At 43.9% G+C, this 21572-nt stretch overlaps 2 protein-coding genes across 2 annotated transcripts in view; one reads left to right on the forward strand and one right to left on the reverse strand.

Annotated features, from left to right (window-relative positions):
• Positions 1–6020: 6020 nt before the first annotated feature.
• Positions 6021–13325, reverse strand: LOC120042190 (transmembrane protein 80-like). The gene is made up of 6 exons (XM_038987062.1): positions 13307–13325; positions 13091–13107; positions 12830–12923; positions 12372–12464; positions 7619–7820; positions 6021–6247 (listed from the first exon to the last, which is right to left on the reverse strand). Exons 1-6 carry the CDS (start codon positions 13323–13325, stop codon positions 6235–6237), a joined length of 438 nt encoding a protein of 145 aa, XP_038842990.1. The 3' UTR covers positions 6021–6234.
• Positions 13326–16201: 2876 nt separating this feature from the next.
• Positions 16202–21572, forward strand: part of LOC120042191 (myelin regulatory factor-like) — a 53804-nt gene continuing 48433 nt past the window's right edge. The window contains exon 1 of the mRNA XM_038987063.1: positions 16202–16517. Within this exon, the coding sequence (XP_038842991.1) occupies positions 16472–16517 (46 nt within the window). The 5' untranslated portion in view covers positions 16202–16471. The remainder of the gene's footprint in view (positions 16518–21572) is intronic.

Here is a 21572-nt window from a genome sequence, read left to right on the forward strand (position 1 = left end):
ACTATAAATAATATCTTATTAAGTAACGATCATGCAACATCTGTGAATTGTAACTGCACTGTTAGCTGGACTAGTCTGAAGTTGTTCTGTGGTGATTATGACACGGTATATGCTGTGCTATGTTCTTGCTGTTGCCGGGTTGTTATTTACTTAGTAGGCCCAGTAAAAACTACCCCTCGGAGATGAATACAGTTTTATTGAATTGGATTTAATTGACTCTTTTATAGGTGAGAAGTTGTCCTGTTGTCCGGCCCGGGTGCCAGTCGGTTAAATCCTTTATTTGTTTTATAATGTTTGGTTACAGGTACATTATTCATGTCAAATTGTAAGTGAATAAAACCTGTACCCTTGGAAAAGAAAAACTGTTAAGAAATACAGAGTTTAATAATAAATAACACAAATAAATAACACATTCAGTATCAACAGGAAAGACAAACAAAAAAGAAGTGGGCCTCCCAACATAGTTTTAATGTCTTCACTATTATTATACAATGTAGAAAATAGCAAAAATAAAGAAAAACCATGGAATGAGTCGGTGTGTCCAAACTTTTGACTGGTACTGTACATATATTTTACATTTACCTTTTACATACATATTTTACATACATGGTACTTTTATATAAAGCAGTCACATCACAGTAATATATTACCAAACATAAGCTCTTTAATCCCCTCAGCCACTCCCAGATCAGCCCCCCAAACTCATATTCATTATATCAATAGGCACGTTTAATTTTGTCTGGCTTAGCATTCCAAATAAAATAAAACATTTTGCTCATATTTACATTTACATTTACATTTAAGTCATTTAGCAGACGCTCTTATCCAGAGCGACTTACAAATTGGTGCATTCACCTTATGATATCCAGTGGAACAACCACTTTACAATAGTGCATCTAACTCTTTTAAGGGGGGGGGTGGTTAGAAGGATTACTTTATCCTATCCTAGGTATTCCTTAAAGAGGTGGGGTTTCAGGTGTCTCCGGAAGGTGGTGATTGACTCCGCTGACCTGGCGTCGTGAGGGAGTTTGTTCCACCATTGGGGTGCCAGAGCAGCGAACAGTTTTGACTGGGCTGAGCGGGAACTGTACTTCCTCAGAGGTAGGGAGGCGAGCAGGCCAGAGGTGGATGAACGCAGTGCCCTTGTTTGGGTGTAGGGCCTGATCATCATAGGGCCTTTTAAATCATATGATTTAAAAAACAAGTCGTCTGGAGTAGGCAGTGCCATTAGTAAGTAAACTGTGATAGGACCAAAGAGTTAATCAATGGGATTTTTCCATAAATAGACAAGTATTTACCTCTCCATGGTTGCAGAATCTTATCTATTTTTGATAACTTTCTATTGAAATTGCTTGTAGTAAGTTCATTTATATTTTTTGAGATGTGAATACCAAGTATGTCTACTTCACCATCCACCCATTTCATTGGTAAACTACAAGGTAGTGTAAACACTCTATTTTTTAATGATCCAATACGTAATATGGTACACTTGTCATAATTAGGTTTCAAACCAGAGAGGCTAGAAAAGTGATCAAGATCTTCAATGAGACTGTGCAGGGATCCAGATTGCGGACTTAAGAAAAAACTATTCATCGGCATACATTGACACTTTAGTTTGTATCCCCTGGGTTTCTAACCCCTTGATGTTCTTGTTGGACCAACATTTTAATAGCATTTCAATGGCCATAATAAATAGATATGGAGACAATGGACAGCCTTGTTTTACTCCTCTTAAATCTCAATACTTTCTGACAAGTAACCATTATTTATTATTTTACATTTAGGGTTGCTGTACATTACTTTAATCCATTGTCAAATAAAATACAATTGTATAAGAGATTCAGAGAAATGAAAGTAATCCAGGCATTTATATATAAATTATAGTCGTACTTTATTAAACGCCTTTTCAAAATATGCTATGTTGAACAGGCCTAGTATCTTCGATGTTTCATAATGTTCAATTGTTAAGTTGTTTTCGTATATTATCTCCAATATATCGTCCATGTAAAAAACCTGTCTGATCAGGATTAACAATATTAGGTAAAAACCTTTTTTATTCTATGTGCTATGCATTTCGCCAGGATTTTCTCATCACAACATTGAAGTGTAAGAGGCCTCCAGGTTTTTTTTAAATGGACTGAATCTTTATACTTACCACCTGGGTCCTGTTTTAGTAGTAATGAAATCAGACCTTCTTCTTGTTGAGAACCTGAAAGTCTACCATTTTTATAGGAGTAATTTATAGGAGTAATTAAAACGTGTTAATAATGGATCTTTGAGTACATCTGTAACGCCCGTCGGAAGAAGTGGACCAAGGTGCAGCGTGGTACGTGTTCATGATGATTCTTTATTTCCTCAGAACACCCAAACAAAACAACAATAGAATAATGAACGTCACGTTCTGTAGGCTTCACAGAGCTAACAAAAAAACAACATCCCACAACCTAAGTTGGCAAAACAGGCTGCCTAAGTATGATTCCCAATCAGAGACAACGATAGACAGCTGTCCCTGATTGAGAACCATACCCGGCCAAAACATAGAAACACAAAACATAGAATGCCCACCCCACATCACACCCTGACCTAACCAAATAGAGACATAAAACGGCTCTCTAAGGTCAGGGCGTGACAACATCAAAAAAGGTCTGATTTCCCTCTACTGGTATACCATCAAGCCCTGGTGTTTTTACAGACTGAAAAGATTTTATTGCCTCAAAAAGTTCCTCTGTAAGTTGTCCTTCACACAGGTCTTTCTGTAAATGTGTTAATTGTACATTGTTATTATTATTATTAATATTAGGAAAGAAATCCTTACAGTTAACATCGTTCAGTGGAAATGGAGGAGACTGAAAATAAAAGATATGCTTAAAATATTTAGTTTCCTCTTTCAGAATATAATGTGGTGAATCATGGATGTGTAACGAATGTCGTCGGGGGAAGGAGAAGAGGACCAAGGTGCAGCGTGGTAAGTATTCATAATACTTTTAATAAATACGAACACTTGAACAAAAAAGCGACAAACGAACAGTTCTGCAAGGTGCAACACACAAAACAGAAAACAACTACCCACCAAGCACAGGTGGGAATGAGGCTACCTAAGTATGGTTCTCAATCAGAGACAACGATAGACAGCTGCCTCTGATTGAGAACCACACCAGGCCAAACACCTAGAAATACAAAACATAGAACAAAACATAGAATGCCCACCCTAACTCACGCCCTGACCAAACCAAAATAGAGACATAAAAAAGGAACTAAGGTCAGGGCGTGACAGGATGACTGCATCATTTGTAACAAGTTTCTGTAAATTATTTTTGGTAGCATTTCTATGTTGAAAATTCAAGAAAATGTTTGTACATTTTTCCCAATTTTCCATCCAATTCGCTTTATTTTTGTAATACATTACACTTGATCATTCTTTATTTTTTTAAATATTTTTTTTATCCCCTTTTCTCCCCAATTTTTGTGGTATCCAATCGCTAGTAATTACTATCTTGTCTCATCGCTACAACTCCCGTACGGGCTCGGGAGAGACGAAGGTCGAAAGCCACGCGTCCTCCGAAGCACAACCCAACCAAGCCGCACTGCTTCTTAACACAGCGCGCCTCCAACCCGGAAGCCAGCCGCACCAATGTGTCGGAGGAAACACCGTGCACCTGGCTCCTTTGGTTAGCGCGCACTGCACCCGGCCCGCCACAGGAGTCACTGGAGCGCGATGAGACAAGGATATCCCTACCGGCCAAACCCTCCCTAACCCGGACAACGCTAGCCCAATTGTGCGTCTCCCCACGGACCTCCCGGTCGCGGCCGGCTGCGACAGAGCCTGGGCGCGAACCCAGAGACTCTGGTGACACTTGATCATTCTTGAATAAGTACGTCCATTTCTTTTTTTCCCCTCTAACCTATTTTGTGCCTCTATAGTACAGTTTCCGTTACCATCAACCTGCTCTGTTACTTCCTCTATTTCCTTCATTAGTCGAATCTCTTTTCACCTAAACTGCTTTAGTTTTAATGATGAGTATTGTATTGAATGGCCTCTGAAAGTACATTTGAAAGTGTCCCATACAATAAGGGGATCTGCTGTACCTATGTTGTGCAACAAAAAAGAGTCAATTATGAATTATTTTGTCTTAGTTAAGAACAAATTGTCATCCAATAGGTTTTGATGAAATGTCCAATATCCCTGCATGACGGTGATTTCCTTTACGATCCGTTGAGGTACTTAAACCGTATTATAATCTCCCACCATAAAAATAGATGAATTCCTTGCTTGTGAGCTCAATTGATAATAATATATATATTTGCAGAAGTGTGGATCATCATTATTTGGCCCATATAGATTCATTTTTATTTAACTAGGCAAGTCAGTTAAGAACAAATTCTTATTTACAATGACGGCCTAGAAACAACTGCCTTGTTCTGGGGCAGAACGACAGATTTTGGAACCTTGTCAACACGGGGATTTGAACTTCTTTACTGTCCTAGCTTTAGGGGGAAGATGGGAAGGGACTCTACTGTCTTAGCCTCAGGGGGAAGATGGGCAGGGTCTCTACTGTCCTAGCTTTAGGGGGAAGCTGGGAAGGGACTCTACTGTCTTAGCCTCAGGGGGAAGCTGGTTACACTATTGGGGTGCCAAGACAAAGAAGAGCTTGGACTGGGCTGAGCGAGAGCTGCTCTTCCGTAGGGGTGTGAGGAACAAGAGACCTGAGGTGGCACCTTCAGGCTGAGGCTATCCATTAACTACATATGTCACTGAGAGAGAGACAGAGGTAAAGGCCAATAAACAACCAGATTTAAAGTGCCATAATCTACCAAAGAAAGGAACATGATAAAAGTAGATTGGTATTTGAGAAGACCCCTATCCTATACAGAATATCAGTTCAGTCCCTACCTCTCCCCCTAGGCCCCATCCCTCTGGTGTTTGCATAATTGCAAGGTGTAACCAATATGTGGGAATATCCACTACACGGCAACAGGGGGTTAACATGGAAGAGTTACTGCCAAGGGGAAGGGGTTAGGGCCAAGGGGAAGGTGTTGGGAAGGGGTTAGGGCCAAGGGGAAGGGGTTAGGGCCAAGGGGAAGGGGTTGGCAACGGGTTAGGGCCAAGGGGAAGGGGTTGGGAAGGGGTTAGGGCCAAGGGGAAGGGGTTGGGAAGGGGCTAAGGGGAAGGGGTTGGGAAGGGGTTAGGGCCAAGGGGAAGGGGTTGGGAAGGGGTTAGGGCCAAGGGGAAGGGGTTGGGAAGGGGTTAGGGCCAAGGGGAAGGGGTTGGGAATGGGTTAGGGCCAAGGGGAAGGGGTTGGGATGGGGTTAGGGCCAAGGGGAAGGGGTTGGGAAGGGGTTAGGGCCAAGGGGAAGGGGTTGGGAAGGGGTTAGGGCCAAGGGGAAGGGGTTAGGGCCAAGGGGAAGGGGTTAGGGCCAAGGGGAAGGGGTTGGGAAGGGGTTAGGGCCAAGGGGAAGGGGTTGGGAAGGGGTTAGGGCCAAGGGGAAGGGGTTGGGAAGGGGTTAGGGCCAAGGGGAAGGGGTTGGGGCCAAGGGGAAGGGGTTGGGAACGGGTTAGGGCCAAGGGGAAGGGGTTGGGAAGGGGCTTTAGGATCGGCTGAATGATTGCAAACGTACCGCTTAGAAGAACACTGGAGGTCCATCTTCTGTAGGTTGTTATTTGCATGTCTATTTGAATGTAGCCTATAGATGTGATGTACAGTGCATTCGGAAAGTATTCAGACCCCTCGACTTTTTCCACATCAATCTACACACAATTACCCAATAATGACAAAGCAAAAACATTTTTTTTTTTGTTGAAATGTTTGCAAATTTATAAAAAATGTAAAACAGAAATACCTTATTTACATAAGTATTCAGACCATTTGCTATGAGACTAAACATTGATCTCAGGTGCATCCTGTTTCCATTGATCATCCTTGAGATGTTTCTACAACTTGATTGGAGTCCACCTGGGCTAAATTCCAATTGATTGGACATGATTTGGAAAGGCACACACCTGTCTATATAAGGTCCCACAGTTGACGGTGTATGTCAGAGCAAAAACCAAGCCATGAGGTCAAAGGAATTGTCCGTAGAGCTCCGAGACAGGATTAGCATTCTGAACGCCCCAAACACCTGCATTGATACTCATCTCCAACGGTGCAGCAGAGGGTTTACCTTCCATTAAGGTTCGGTAGAGACGGAGTGTAGGAGATTCTGGAGGTGCTGACAGTGCAGCTATAATTGATGGGGTCAGGAATAGACACTGAAAGACAGAAGAGAGCACAGACATTAGGCTACATACTATTTATTTATTTTTTATTTCACCTTTATTTAACCAGGTAGGCTAGTTGAGAACAAGTTCTCATTTACAACTGCGACCTGGCCAAGATAAAGCAAAGCAGTGCGACACAAACAACAACACAGAGTTACACATGGAATAAACAAACATACAGTCAATAACACAATAGAAAAAAACAAGATATTATCAGAATTATCCAGAGGGACTTACAATCAGTGTATTCAACTAAAGTACGGTTAAAAACAAAACAAAACACAACATATCACAGTTATTGGAAAGTGAAGCCTTCTTTAAAGCCTGAGTTCAGTGTGGAACGTTCAGACCCATTACCAATCTCTTCAGTAGAAGTGGAACGTTCAGACCCATTACCAATCTCTTCAGTAGAAGTGGAACGTTCAGACCCATTACCAATCTCTTCAGTAGAAGTGGAACGTTCCCATTACCAATCTGGTCACTCAGGTATTTTACCCACAATCTCTTCTGTCTTTGGAGGAAAACGTGAGGTCTGGCCCTGACGTCATAGCATTAGAAGGCGGTATACAGTGACGCTTGGAATGAATAAAACCTGGATCAATAATTCACAAAGGCTCTGAAGAACCACAGGAGCTTATTTCATTGATGGACAATAGAGCAGACAAAAGGGAGCGTCGCTCAGTGCAGGCAGGCCATTCACAACACAATGCCATTCACAACACTGGGGACTGGTAGGAGAGGCCTATTAGCCTACTTTAAAAATAGGCCAAGATAAAATGTCAACATAATCATTAAAGGGATGATGAACTCGTGGATACCATGTTTATGTCTCTGTGTCCAGTATGAAGGAAGTTAGAGGTAGTTTCGCGAGCCAATGCTAACTAGCGTTAGCGCAATGACTGGAAGTGTATGAGTATCTGCTAGCATGCTAACAGATACCCATAGACTTAGAGTGATTGGGTAGCTGCTGCTAGTGGATACCCATAGACTTTTTATTGAACCTTTATTTAACTAGGAAGGTCCGTTAAGAACAAAGTCTTATTTACAGCCTACCCCGTGCCAAACCCTAACCCGGACGACGCTGGGCCAATTGTGCGCCGCCCTATGGGACTCCCAATCACGGCCGGTTGTGATACAGCCTGGAATCGAACCAGGCTGTATCAGTGACGCCTCTAGCACTGAGATGCAGCGCCTTAGACCGCTGCGCCACTCGGGAGGCCAGATTAAAAGGGCATCAATGCCAAAATCCCAAAGTATCCCTTTAATTATTAAATCACAAAAACAAAAGGAATTGAATAAATATGAATCATATCAATAGATAGCTATGTGAGTAGGATGGTCACGGCTAATAGATAAACTAACCTGGTGAATCTAGCCAGCGTGGCCAGACCTAGGACCCCTCCCAGTCCGTAAACACTGAGCAGTACGGCGTTGATGATGACGTCGGCGTGCATCACGTACAGCTGCCATACCAGGAAGTAGACGGACAGCAGGGCCGTAGCCACCGTCATGGCCAGGTTGGCCCACATATAACCCTCCGTCTCCTGCAGGTTACCCCTCACACCTGGAAGGAGGTGGGTGGGGGAGGGAGGGGGGGAGAGAGACATAGCACGATGCCCCTGGAGCAGTATAGGGGGATCCCACGACAGCGGGAGAGGAAAATATTTTGGGTATCTCAGATTTTTCTGGCAATTCTCACATAGGAACTTCGTTGAGAGGAAGGATGTTTGAAATTATTTGTACATTTGTTATGAGAATCACGATAAAAGTGTCCATTTTTTGGCCCTTTATAGACCTATACATGCCTCCTGTCAGACTCTATGATCTGTGAACCGTACATGACACAGACAACATCTAGTCATTATACTGTCAGACTCTATGATCTGTGAACCGTACATGAATACAGACATCTAGTCTGACAGTATAATGACTAGATGTCTGTATTCATGTACGGTTCACAGAGCATAGAGTCTGACAGTATAATGACTAGATGTCTGTATTCATGTACGGTTCACAGAGCATAGAGTCTGACAGTATAATGACTAGATGTTGTCTGTATTCATGTACGGTTCACAGATCATAGAGTCTGACAGTATAATGACTAGATGTCTGTATTCATGTACGGTTCACAGATCATAGAGTCTGACAGTATAATGACTAGATGTTGTCTGTATTCATGTACGGTTCACAGATCATAGAGTCTGACAGTATAATGACTAGATGTCTGTATTCATGTACGGTTCACAGATCATAGAGTCTGACAGTATAATGACTAGATGTCTGTATTCACGTACTCTTCACGGATCATAGAGTCTTATAGGATAATGACTAGATGTTGTCTGTATCACGTACTCTTCACGGATCATAGGGTCTTATAGGATAATGACTAGATGTTGTCTGTATCACGTACTCTTCACGGATCATAGGGTCTTATAGGATAATGACTAGATGTTGTCTGTATCACGTACTCTTCACGGATCATAGAGTCTGACAGTATAATGACTAGATGTCTGTATTCATGTACGGTTCACAGATCATAGAGTCTGACAGTATAATGACTAGATGTCTGTATTCATGTACGGTTCACAGAGCATAGAGTCTGACAGGAGGCATGTACAGGTTTAAAAAGGGCCTAAAATTGCACATTTCATCATGATTTTCAAAAATAATAATTGTGATACAAATGTAAAAAGCATTTCAAACATCCTTCCTTGCAATGAAGTGATTATGTGAGAATTTCCAGAAAAATCTGAGAGATAAAAAATATTTTCTGCTCCCGCTGTCGTGGAATCACCCTTCAGACCCCCACTACAACTCCCCTCAGTAGAGTCAGACCCCCACTACAACTCACCTCAGAGTCAGACCCCCACTACAACTCACCTCAGAGTCAGACCCCCACTACAACTCACTTCAGTAGAGTCAGACCCCCACTACAACTCACCTCAGAGTCAGACCCCCACTACAACTCACCTCAGAGTCAGACCCCCACTACAACTCATCTCAGAGTCAGACCCCCACTACAACTCACCTCAGAGTCAGACCCCCACTACAACTCCCCTCAGTAGAGTCAGACCCCCACTACAACTCACCTCAGAGTCAGACCCCACTACAACTCACCTCAGAGTCAGACCCCACTACAACTCACCTCAGAGTCAGACCCCCACTACAACTCACCTCAGAGTCAGACCCCACTACAACTCACCTCAGAGTCAGACCCCCACTACAACTCACCTCAGAGTCAGACCCCCACTACAACTCACTTCAGTAGAGTCAGACCCCCACTACAACTCACCTCAGAGTCAGACCCCCACTACAACTCACCTCAGAGTCAGACCCCCACTACAACTCACCTCAGAGTCAGACCCCCACTACAACTCATCTCAGAGTCAGACCCCCACTACAACTCACCTCAGAGTCAGACCCCCACTACAACTCACTTCAGAGTCAGACCCCCACTACAACTCACCTCAGAGTCAGACCCCCACTACAACTCACCTCAGAGTCAGACCCCCACTACAACTCACTTCAGTAGAGTCAGACCCCCACTACAACTCAACTCACCTCAGAGTCAGACCCCCACTACAACTCACCTCAGAGTCAGACCCCCACTACAACTCACTTCAGTAGAGTCAGACCCCCACTACAACTCACCTCAGAGTCAGACCCCCACTACAACTCACCTCAGAGTCAGACCCCCACTACAACTCACCTCAGAGTCAGACCCCCACTACAACTCACCTCAGAGTCAGACCCCCACTACAACTCACCTCAGAGTCAGACCCCCACTACAACTCACCTCAGAGTCAGACCCCCACTACAACTCACTTCAGTAGAGTCAGACCCCCACTACAACTCAACTCACCTCAGAGTCAGACCCCCACTACAACTCACCACAGAGTCAAACCCCCACTACAACTCACCTCAGAGTCAGACCCCCACTACAACTCACTTCAGTAGAGTCAGACCCCCACTACAACTCAACTCACCTCAGAGTCAGACCCCCACTACAACTCACCACAGAGTCAGACCCCCACTACAACTCACTTCAGTAGAGTCAGACCCCCACTACAACTCACCTCAGAGTCAGACCCCCACTACAACTCACCTCAGAGTCAGACCCCCACTACAACTCACCTCAGAGTCAGACCCCCACTACAACTCACTTCAGTAGAGTCAGACCCCCACTACAACTCAACTCACCTCAGAGTCAGACCCCCACTACAACTCACCACAGAGTCAGACCCCCACTACAACTCACTTCAGTAGAGTCAGACCCCCACTACAACTCAACTCACCTCAGTCAGACCCCCACTACAATTCACCTCAGGGTCAGACCCCCACTACAACTCACCTCATAGTCAGACCCCCACTACAACTCACCTCAGAGTCAGACCCCCACTACAACTCACCACAGAGTCAGACCCCCATTACAACTCACTTCAGTAAAGTCAGACCCCCACTACAACTCACCTCAGAGTCAGACCCCCACTACAACTCACCTCAGAGTCAGACCCCCACTACAACTCACCTCAGAGTCAGACCCCCACTACAACTCACCTCAGAGTCAGACCCCCACTACAACTCACCTCAGAGTCAGACCCCCACTACAACTCACTTCAGAGTCAGACCCCCACTACAACTCACCTCAGAGTCAGACCCCCACTACAACTCACCTCAGAGTCAGACCCCCACTACAACTCACTTCAGTAGAGTCAGACCCCCACTACAACTCAACTCACCTCAGAGTCAGACCCCCACTACAACTCACCTCAGAGTCAGACCCCCACTACAACTCACTTCAGTAGAGTCAGACCCCCACTACAACTCACCTCAGAGTCAGACCCCCACTACAACTCACCTCAGAGTCAGACCCCCACTACAACTCACCTCAGAGTCAGACCCCCACTACAACTCACCTCAGAGTCAGACCCCCACTACAACTCACCTCAGAGTCAGACCCCCACTACAACTCACCTCAGAGTCAGACCCCCACTACAACTCACCTCAGAGTCAGACCCCCACTACAACTCACTTCAGTAGAGTCAGACCCCCACTACAACTCAACTCACCTCAGAGTCAGACCCCCACTACAACTCACCACAGAGTCAGACCCCCACTACAACTCACCTCAGAGTCAGACCCCCACTACAACTCACTTCAGTAGAGTCAGACCCCCACTACAACTCAACTCACCTCAGAGTCAGACCCCCACTACAACTCACCACAGAGTCAGACCCCCACTACAACTCACTTCAGTAGAGTCAGACCCCCACTACAACTCACCTCAGAGTCAGACCCCCACTACAACTCACCTCAGAGTCAGACCCCCACTACAACTCACCTCAGAGTCAGACCCCCACTACAACTCACTTCAGTAGAGTCAGACCCCCACTACAACTCAACTCACCTCAGAGTCAGACCCCCACTACAACTCACCACAGAGTCAGACCCCCACTACAACTCACTTCAGTAGAGTCAGACCCCCACTACAACTCAACTCACCTCAGTCAGACCCCCACTACAATTCACCTCAGAGTCAGACCCCCACTACAACTCACCTCATAGTCAGACCCCCACTACAACTCACCTCAGAGTCAGACCCCCACTACAACTCACCTCAGAGTCAGACCCCCACTACAACTCACCTCAGTAGAGTCAGACCCCCACTACAACTCACCTCAGAGTCAGACCCCCACTACAACTCACCTCAGAGTCAGACCCCCACTACAACTCACCTCAGAGTCAGACCCCCACTACAACTCACCACAGTAGAGTCAGACCCCCACTACAACTCACCTCAGAGTCAGACCCCCACTACAACTCACCTCAGAGTCAGACCCCCACTACAACTCACCTCAGAGTCAGACCCCCACTACAACTCACCTCAGAGTCAGACCCCCACTACAACTCACCTCAGAGACAGACCCCCACTACAACTCACCTCAGAGTCAGACCCCCACTACAACTCACCTCAGAGACAGACCCCCACTACAACTCACCTCAGAGTCAGACCCCCACTACAACTCACCTCAGAGACAGACCCCCACTACAACTCACCTCAGAGTCAGACCCCCACTACAACTCACCTCAGAGTCAGACCCCCACTACAACTCACCACAGTAGAGTCGGAGCAGCTCCAGACAAGCCATAAAGAAAAGCAGACCTACGTCCTGGGTTAGGAGGTCATCAGGGTAGCTCATCACACGACCTAGAGGACAGGCAGCAAACCAGAGACGGAGTCAAGACCAGAACTATCCGGCTCCAGACCACCTTGAGGCCAAGACCCTATCTATTGAGAACAAGACTGCATATATGGTGGTTTCAGGTAGTCTCAGGACCCAGGACCATTTTTGCAACAGGCCTACATACAAATGTCTCTTTGTCTAGGTATTTATACTGCACAAAAACAGGGACAATAAAGATGTTCTGAACTGAATCAGAACGGTAGGTACACTCACTAGAGTACAAGACGAAACAAAACAGTGTAGTGTGCATACAGAAGATTAGTCACTCTCTCTCTCTCTATCTCTCTCTCACACAACAACAACAGTGTGCATGCAGAAGGTGCCTCACTCTTGTAGATGATCATGCAGAGTGTGGAGAGGAAGTACAAGACGTAGTAAAGAGCTGTCAGGTAGAGCAGGAGCTGGAGAGGAACAGATGATAGCTGGAGGTGGCGGTTAAGGGCGTTTTTCATTATCTGTATCGTGTGTGTGTTCAATTCGTTTTAAAATAGCCATTCATTTTTAATTCCAAGGGAAGAAACACCTTGACACTTTTTTTTTAACCTGTTGCTATGTCCATTGCTAGCTAACTTTATTTTGAAAAGGATACTACAACAGCAGACTTTCCTGCAAGGGAATAAAACAATGTGTGAAATTCTGTGAACAAATATCAGTCCGTTTCTCACACACAAACGTATAAATACACACTATTTGTGGCAGCAGTAAATTAATCAGAATATGGGACTGTAAAATTATTAATCCGAAATACATTTCAAATTCATAGTTACGTTTGTAATGCATCCGTGGCTATAGCAACGCATCCTACCTGCTCTGTTCGCCGCCATGTTGAATGTTGCTCCTCCTTCTTCACCAGTGGAGTTGTTGTCTAAATAACCAGCGGTTACATGTCTCCATCTAGTGGACTGGGAGGGGAAGTACAGGGCAAAAAAACACCCAAGGTCCTGTCACGTTAAATCGGGCATTTTAGTTATCACAACACACACAAATACGAACACGCACACACACACACACACACACACACTTAGGGTTATCTTGTGGAATGTGACAGTGGCATGAGGGGGAAAAAAGTGAAGAAACACACTTGCTCTAGAGAGAAAGGGTAAGAATGTGAAATTATAACAATTTACACCATAGAATTACTAAACATATGTAGTTATTACTAAACATTATTAAAACTTAGCAAATTCTATTTACATGGTTTACAAACGAGAAACTTTTGAAACTAATTTATAAATGTCCTCCTTTCTTCCTCGAATTAGTCCTTTTGGAAGTTTTTATTGGTCAACTCTTTTGTTATTTAAAGCTCCTTTATCACTCTCACTACTCACACAACCGATGCGCACGGACGCACGCACGCACGCACGCACGCACACACACACACACACACACACACACACACACACACACACACACACACACACACACACACACTCCCTCTCCATTTCGCATACAGTAGTCTAATATATAGAAATGACGCAAAAGGAACTGCGTTAACCAGCTGTTTTATTGTCCCTCTTTCTCTCCATCCCTCTCTTTCTGTCTCCCCCTCTTTCTCTCCATCCCTCCCTTTCTGTCTCCCCCCTCTTTCTCTCCATCCCTCTCTTTCTGTCTCCCCCCTCTTTCTCTCCATCTCTCTCTTTCTGTCTCCCCCTCTTTCTCTCCATCTCTCTCTTTCTATCTCCTCCCTCTTTCGCTCGATCTCTCGATCTCTCGATCTCTCTCTTTCTGTCTACCCCCTCTTTCTCTCTGTCTCTCCATCTCTCTCTTTCTGTCTACCCCCTCTTTCTCTCCATCTCTCTCTTTCTATCTCCCCCCTCTTTCTCTCAGTCTTTCCATCGCTCCCTTTCTATCTCCCCCTCTTTCTCTCAGTCTTTCCATCACTCCCTTTCTGTCTCCCCCCTCTTTCTCTCCGTCTCTCCATCTCTCCCTGTATCTCCCTCCCTCTTTCTCTCCATCTCTCCATCTCTCTCCTTCTGTCTCTCCCCTCTTTCTCTCCATCTCTCTCTTTCTGTCTCCCCCCTCTTTCTCTCCATCTCTCCATTTCTCTCTTTCTGTCCTGTGTCCTCCACAACAATGTACATAGTGTGGCAGACATAAACGGACGGCTTGTTTAGGACGAACAGAGGGAAAGAGGGGGGAGACGGACGAGAGAAAGAGGGGGATAGAGAAGAGGAGAGAAAGAGGATGGGGGGGAGACAAAGAGAAAGAGAGACGATCCAGCTGTGACAGACAAGAGAACAAACCAGCATCTCTCTGACATGCACACAGTGGCATTGTTTTAGAGGGAGGGATGTAGCTAGCTGATAAGGTTGGAGAGAAATGGATTATTCCCTTCCTCCCCTGTTGGCTGGGACGCCTCGACAGAAAACAGTCGCCTGTTGCGTTGGAGTGTGACAGATAATGTGAGAGTTTAGAGATCCAGTAGCTGTTTAGGAGCAGAGACTTTTATTGACTCCAATAAAGTAAATGTCGTGGACAGAGTGTAGCCCTTTTTCTTCGTCACTATAGAGGCAGAGATATTCAACTTTAATCTGCCTATTGTTGTATATACACGTTTCACAACTCAATTTGTTTTTTTTCTCTAACATTCATGCTAAACTGGGTGTTTTAATGCGTTTATAGGTTTTATACATCATGTTTTTATTTTCAAACACATCACAATGTCTTTAAAAAAGAAAAGAAGATGATTGTGTACCTGAATTTTTCCAGACTTAGCACCTAGTCTACGCAAATAGAAGTGATTTAATAGTTCAACCTTTCTCGTTTCATAAAGATGACAATAATTTGACAACATTTGGACAGAACAAACAGTAATTGAGAGAGAGAGAAGAACAGTGTATCAGAGATAGGTCGTTATTATAATTTTCGAAAAAGTAACTCGTTTTGGGAGGATTATTGGATTCGTTTGGGGTCAACCCAGAGGCTACACATTTCATATCACTAACACATATCAGTTCAGTTCTGCACTGAAAAGAAATGAAACACAATTGCTTATTTATTATGACTTTTGCTTAAATTACTTAAAAATTGTCCCAAAATAAAATGTTGTAAGGAATAACATTTAATGTGTCCTAGGCCTATGAAAGTTACGCATCAAATATGAAGGTAAACATTTGTTGACAGTAGGCTACTGTAGCTTAGACTACTTAATGTCATCCCATGTAGGTCTCACATCCATCACCCAGGGAGGTTTTAACACACCTGTCTCATGTCCTCTCATCCCAGCCGATCACACACACACACACGCACACGCACAGCGCATGGCTCTGTGGACCAGTAGGTCGCGTCTACGTCGTATCCAGAGAGAGGAGGGCGAACTGCTAGAAGACAGACGGGGAGGTCATCTACACAGACGCAGTCAAACGCTGAATATTGACGTACAACGTTTTCCCGAAGACTCCAATTTAGGCATCCATTGTCCTGCAATCAACAAGGCAACGAAAAATATATACAAGAAGAATCGAAAAAAGTCGAAGAATTGCTCTGGGACATTATTTAACGATGTATTGATAGTTTTTCCAACGCGGAACTCGCGTTGTGCCACTTCTCTATGGCTATTTCTAATTAGGCTACCACTGAATGAGGTATAATAATTCTACCTGTTCACTTTTGTGTGGATTATTTTTATATTTAAAACGCTTGTTTAAGGCGTTGATGATTTAAAAACAAAACATGTAATATATTTATAAAGGGAAGGGAATCAAATAAATAATTGTGTTCAGGTATCGCTCCTAAAACCAGAGAGGGAATCTCTCTCTCTCTTTTGTTTTGACAAGGAGTGGATTTATGAGCGATAATAATTCCACGTTAGGACTTGGACTATAGTTGCCACCGCAGAGACATTTGGACACGCCGCCAGTCCCGACTGCGTGATGTATCCGTGAGAGTTGACCCGATATAACACAACTGTTTCGGCCGGACTCATAGGGAGCGGGGAAGTTCATGGAGGTTATTAGTGGGACCCGCTAGGATGGATGTGGTGGATGAAACCGAAGCGTTACAGAGATTTTTTGAAGGTAAGAACAATACACATTTATTGACAATATAGGCCATGTTAATGGGTTTTGTGTTTAATTTAAATGTGTGTTGGAACTAGGCTAAACAAATACAAGTCGCGGGTTGCACCTGAGTGAATCGCACCCGCTTTACCAGAACTCACGCAACCTCGTTTCTACTTTTCTTATGGAGAGAAAAACTATGTGAAAAACGTTGGATATATTGTAGATCTTCTCATTCGTTGTCATATATTATGTAGTACATGTGCTATAGGCTATTTGTACTATTATCTAAAGCGTTAGACATTTTCACTGGGCCGACGGTGTTGTTGGTGGGATATAGGGCTACTATATAGGCTACAGACCTACGAACAAGAAACACAGTGAAATGTCTTTTCAACTTCGTAGCCCTCTTTTTGTGTCTGTGTCTATCGTGCCAGGTTTTGTATTCAACATCAGCGTTTGAATAGCCTGCCTGTTATATAAACTATACGGTTAGTGCACTGTGTATGTACTCTAGTGCACTGGTTCTCAACCCTGGTCCTGGGGAACCAAAGGTGTGTACATTTTTCGTTTTTTCTTGCCCTTAGCTGCTACACACCTGATTAAAATCGTCAACTCATCAGGCTTTGATTGTTTTAATCCGGTGTGTAGCGCTAAGGGCAAAAACAGAAATGAACACCCCTTCAGGTCCCTAGGACCAGGATTAAGAACCACTGATCTAGTGTACTTTATGTTTCTTTATGTCATGAATAATCATGGTTGACTTTCAGAGCTGATAGTTCAACAATGAAGAAAAGCAAAGCAGGCTGAACAAGGAAGGTAGATGAGGTTTTTTCCTGGGACCTTTGACCCCTTTAAGTCTATAGATAAAAAAAAAGGCTCTTGAAGATGTCTATTGATTTGAATTATTAGAGTCCCTCAAATAACTTAGTAATAAAATATTTAAAAAATAAAAAAGAACTAGTAAGAGTTAGAATGGAGAAATAAAGTGTTAGGAGCAAATGTGATGTTGACGAGTTGCAGGACTTGAAGAATGGGGAGAACTGGGAGTTCTGAGGAGAAAAGGGGGAGGAGGAGAGAGAGAGGATATAGGAATGCAGAATGAAGATGAATGGTGTGGTTTATAAAGGGGTAAACTGGGGTACTCCGTGTGAGAGAGAAACCCAGACAGAACGTATTACTGTTTGACATAAGCCATAGACGTTGAGTCTCGGGTTTACATCTGTGGCCAACGGTGTTACAACTGAGATGTGTCATTTTACACAGAGGTTATGGTTGTTACACATTATAATTGTTGTATTACATTTTATACTTTACTTCAGTCACTACTCTATTTTATTTCTAAAAAATAACAAAATTGCATCCCTCCCAGTCAAGTGTTTTACTTGTTGTGGGGTAAAATGTAGGTTAAAACGTTATCACTTTGCTAAGTTCGATGATGCTGTGGTTACGGTTGTTGTGATACGCTGAAAACGATCCTTTTTTATGGTTGCTTTATAAGCTATATAGACAAAAAGTATGTGGACACGCCTTCAAATAAGTTGATTTGGCTAATTCAGCAACACCCGTTGCTGACAGGTGTATAAAATCGAGCTCACAACCATGCAATCTCCATAGACAAACATTGGCAGTAGAATGACCCGTACGGAAGACCTCAGTGACTTTCAACGTGGCACCGTCATAAGATGCCACCTTTCCAACAAGTCAGTCCGTCAATGTTCTGCCTCGCAGAATGGGAACGGCAGAATGGGAACGGCAGAATGGGGACGGCAGAATGGGAACGGCAGAATGGAAACGGCAGAATGGCAACGGCAGAATGGGAACGGCAGAATGGGAACGGCAGAATGGGAACGGCCGAATGGGACTGGAGAATGGGAACGGCAGAATGGGAACGGCAGAATGGGGACGGCAGAATGGGAACGGCAGAATGGAAACGGCAGAATGGGAACGGCAGAATGGGAACGGCAGAATGGCAACGGCAGAATGGCAACGGCAGAATGGGAACGGCAGAATGGGAACGGCAGAATGGGGACGGCAGAATGGGAACGGCAGAATGGCAACGGCAGAATGGGAACGGCAGAATGGGAACGGCAGAACGGGGACGGCGAGTGCTGAAGCGTATAGTGTGTAAAACCGTCTGTCCTCGGTTGCAACACTCACATCAGCACAAGAACTGTACGACGGGAGCTTCATGAAATGGGTTTCCACGGCCGAGAAGCCACACAAAAGCCTAAGATCACCATGCGCAATGCCAAGCGTCAGCTGGAAGTGTGTAAAGCTCGCCGCCATTGGACTCTGGAGCAGTGGAAACGTGTTCTCTGGAGTGATGAATCACACTGCACCATCTGGCAGTCCGACTGACGAATCTGGGTTTGGCGGATCCCAGGAGAACACTACCTGCCCGAATGCATAGTGCCAACTGTAAAGTTTGGTGGAGGAGGAATAATGGTCTGGGACTGTTTTTCATGGTTCAGGCCCCTTAGTTCCAGAAGGGAAATCTTAACGCTACAGCATACAATGACATTCTAGACAATTCTGTGCTTCCAACTTTGTGGCAACAGTTTGGGGAAGGCCCTTTCCTGTTTCAACATGACAATGACCCCGTGCACAAAGTGAGGTCCATACAGAAATAGTTTGTCGAGATTGGTGTGGAAGAACTTGACTGGCCTGACCTCAACCCCAACGAAAATCTTTTGGATGAATTGGAATGCCGACTGCGAGCCAGGCCTAATCGCCCAACATCATTGCCCGACCTCACTAATGCTCTTGTGGCTGAATGGAAGCAAGTCCCTGCAGCAATGTTCTAACATCTAGTGGAAAGCCTTCCTGTTATAGCAGCAAACCAACTCCATATTAATGCCCATGAATTAGATGTTCAACGAGCAGGTGTCGACATACTTTTGGTCATGTAGTGTGTGTATTACTCGTTGCCCTATATAACTCATGAGTATTACTCGTCTCCCTATATAACTCATGGGTATTACTCGTTGCCCTATATAACTCATGCTTATTACTCGTTGCCCTATATAACTCATACGTATTACTCGTTGTCCTATATAGCTCATACGTATTACTCGTTGCCCTATATAACTCATGGGTATTACTCGTTGCCCTATATAATGCATACATATTACTCGTTGCCCTATATAACTCATACGTATTACTCGTTGCCCTATATAACTCATGGGTATTACTCGTTGCCCTATATAGCTCATACGTATTACTCGTTGCCCTATATAACTCATGGGTATTACTCGTTGCCCCATATAACTCATATGTATTACTCGTTGCCCTATATAACTCATGGGTATTACTCGTTGCCCTATATAACTCATACGTATTACTCGTTGCCCTATATAACTCATGCTTGTTACTCATTGCCCTATATAACTCATGGGTATTACTCGTTGCCCTATATAACTCATACGTATTACTCGTTGCCCTATATAACTCATGCTTGTTACTCATTGCCCTATATAACTCATGGGTATTACTCGTTGCCCTATATAACTCATGGGTATTACTCATTGCCCTATATAACTCATGGGTATTACTCATTGCCCCATATAACTCATGGTTATTACTCGTTGCCCTATATAACTCATACGTATTACTCGTTGCCCTATATAACTCATACGTATTACTCATTGCCCTATATAGCTCATGGGTATTACTCATTGCCCTTTTTAACTCATGGGTATTACTCGTTGCCCTATATAACTCATGGGTATTACTCATTGCCCTTAATAACTCATGGGTATTACTCGTTGTCCACTTTAACTCATATGTATTACTCATTGCCCTATATAACTCATACGTATTACTCGTTGCCCTATATAACTCATGGGTATTACTCGTTGTCCTATATAACTCGTGGGTATTACTCATTGCCCTATATAACTCATGCTTATTACTCATTGCCCTATATAACTCATGGTATTACTCGTTTCCCTATATAACTCATGGTATTACTCGTTGCCCTATATAACTCATGGGTATTACTCGTTGCCCTATATAACTCATACGTATTACTCGTTGCCCTATATAACTCATGGGTATTACTCGTTGCCCTTAATAACTCATGCTTATTACTCGTTGCCCTATATAACTCATGGGTATTACTCGTTGCCCTATATAACTCATACGTATTACTCATTGCCCTATATAACTCATGGGTATTACTCGTTGCCCTTAATAACTCATGCTTATTACTCGTTGCCCTATATAACTCATACGTATTACTCGTTGCCCTATATAACTCATACGTATTACTCAGTGTCCTATATAACTCATGGGTATTACTCGTTGCCCTATATAACTCATGGGTATTACTCGTTGCCCTATATAATGCATACGTATTACTCGTTGCCCTATATAACTCATGGGTATTACTCGTTGCCCTATATAATTCATACGTATTACTCGTTGCCCTATATAACTCATACGTATTACTCGTTGCCCTATATAACTCGTGGGTATTACTCGTTGCCCTATATAACTCGTGGGTATTACTCGTTGCCCTATATAACTCATGGGTATTACTCGTTGCCCTATATAACTCGTGGGTATTACTCGTTGCCCTATATAACTCATGGGTATTACTCGTTGCCCTATATAACTCATGGGTATTACTCGTTGCCCTATATAACTCATACGTATTACTCGTTGCCCTATATAACTCGTGGGTATTACTCGTTGCCCTATATAACTCATACTTATTACTCATTGCCCTATATAACTCATGGGTATTACTCGTTGCCCTGTATAACTCATGGGTATTACTCGTTGCCCTATATAACTCATACGTATTACTCGTTGCCCTATATAACTCGTGGGTATTACTCGTTGCCCTGTATAACTCATGGGTATTACTCGTTGCCCTATATAATTCATACGTATTACTCGTTGCCCTATATAACTCATACCTGTCCAGAAATGTCGTTTCTGCGTGGTCAAATACAGTGTATGACAGATAGGACCGATTCTTTGTGTATGTTTGACCGCTGGGGAAACCCCTATAAGAGACGTTACCGCTAAAGTTCAGTGATTGATGTGACTAATGTGTGTCAGACC

This window comes from Salvelinus namaycush, unplaced genomic scaffold, assembly GCF_016432855.1.
Source record: "Salvelinus namaycush isolate Seneca unplaced genomic scaffold, SaNama_1.0 Scaffold63, whole genome shotgun sequence".
Classification (NCBI taxonomy): domain Eukaryota; kingdom Metazoa; phylum Chordata; class Actinopteri; order Salmoniformes; family Salmonidae; genus Salvelinus; species Salvelinus namaycush.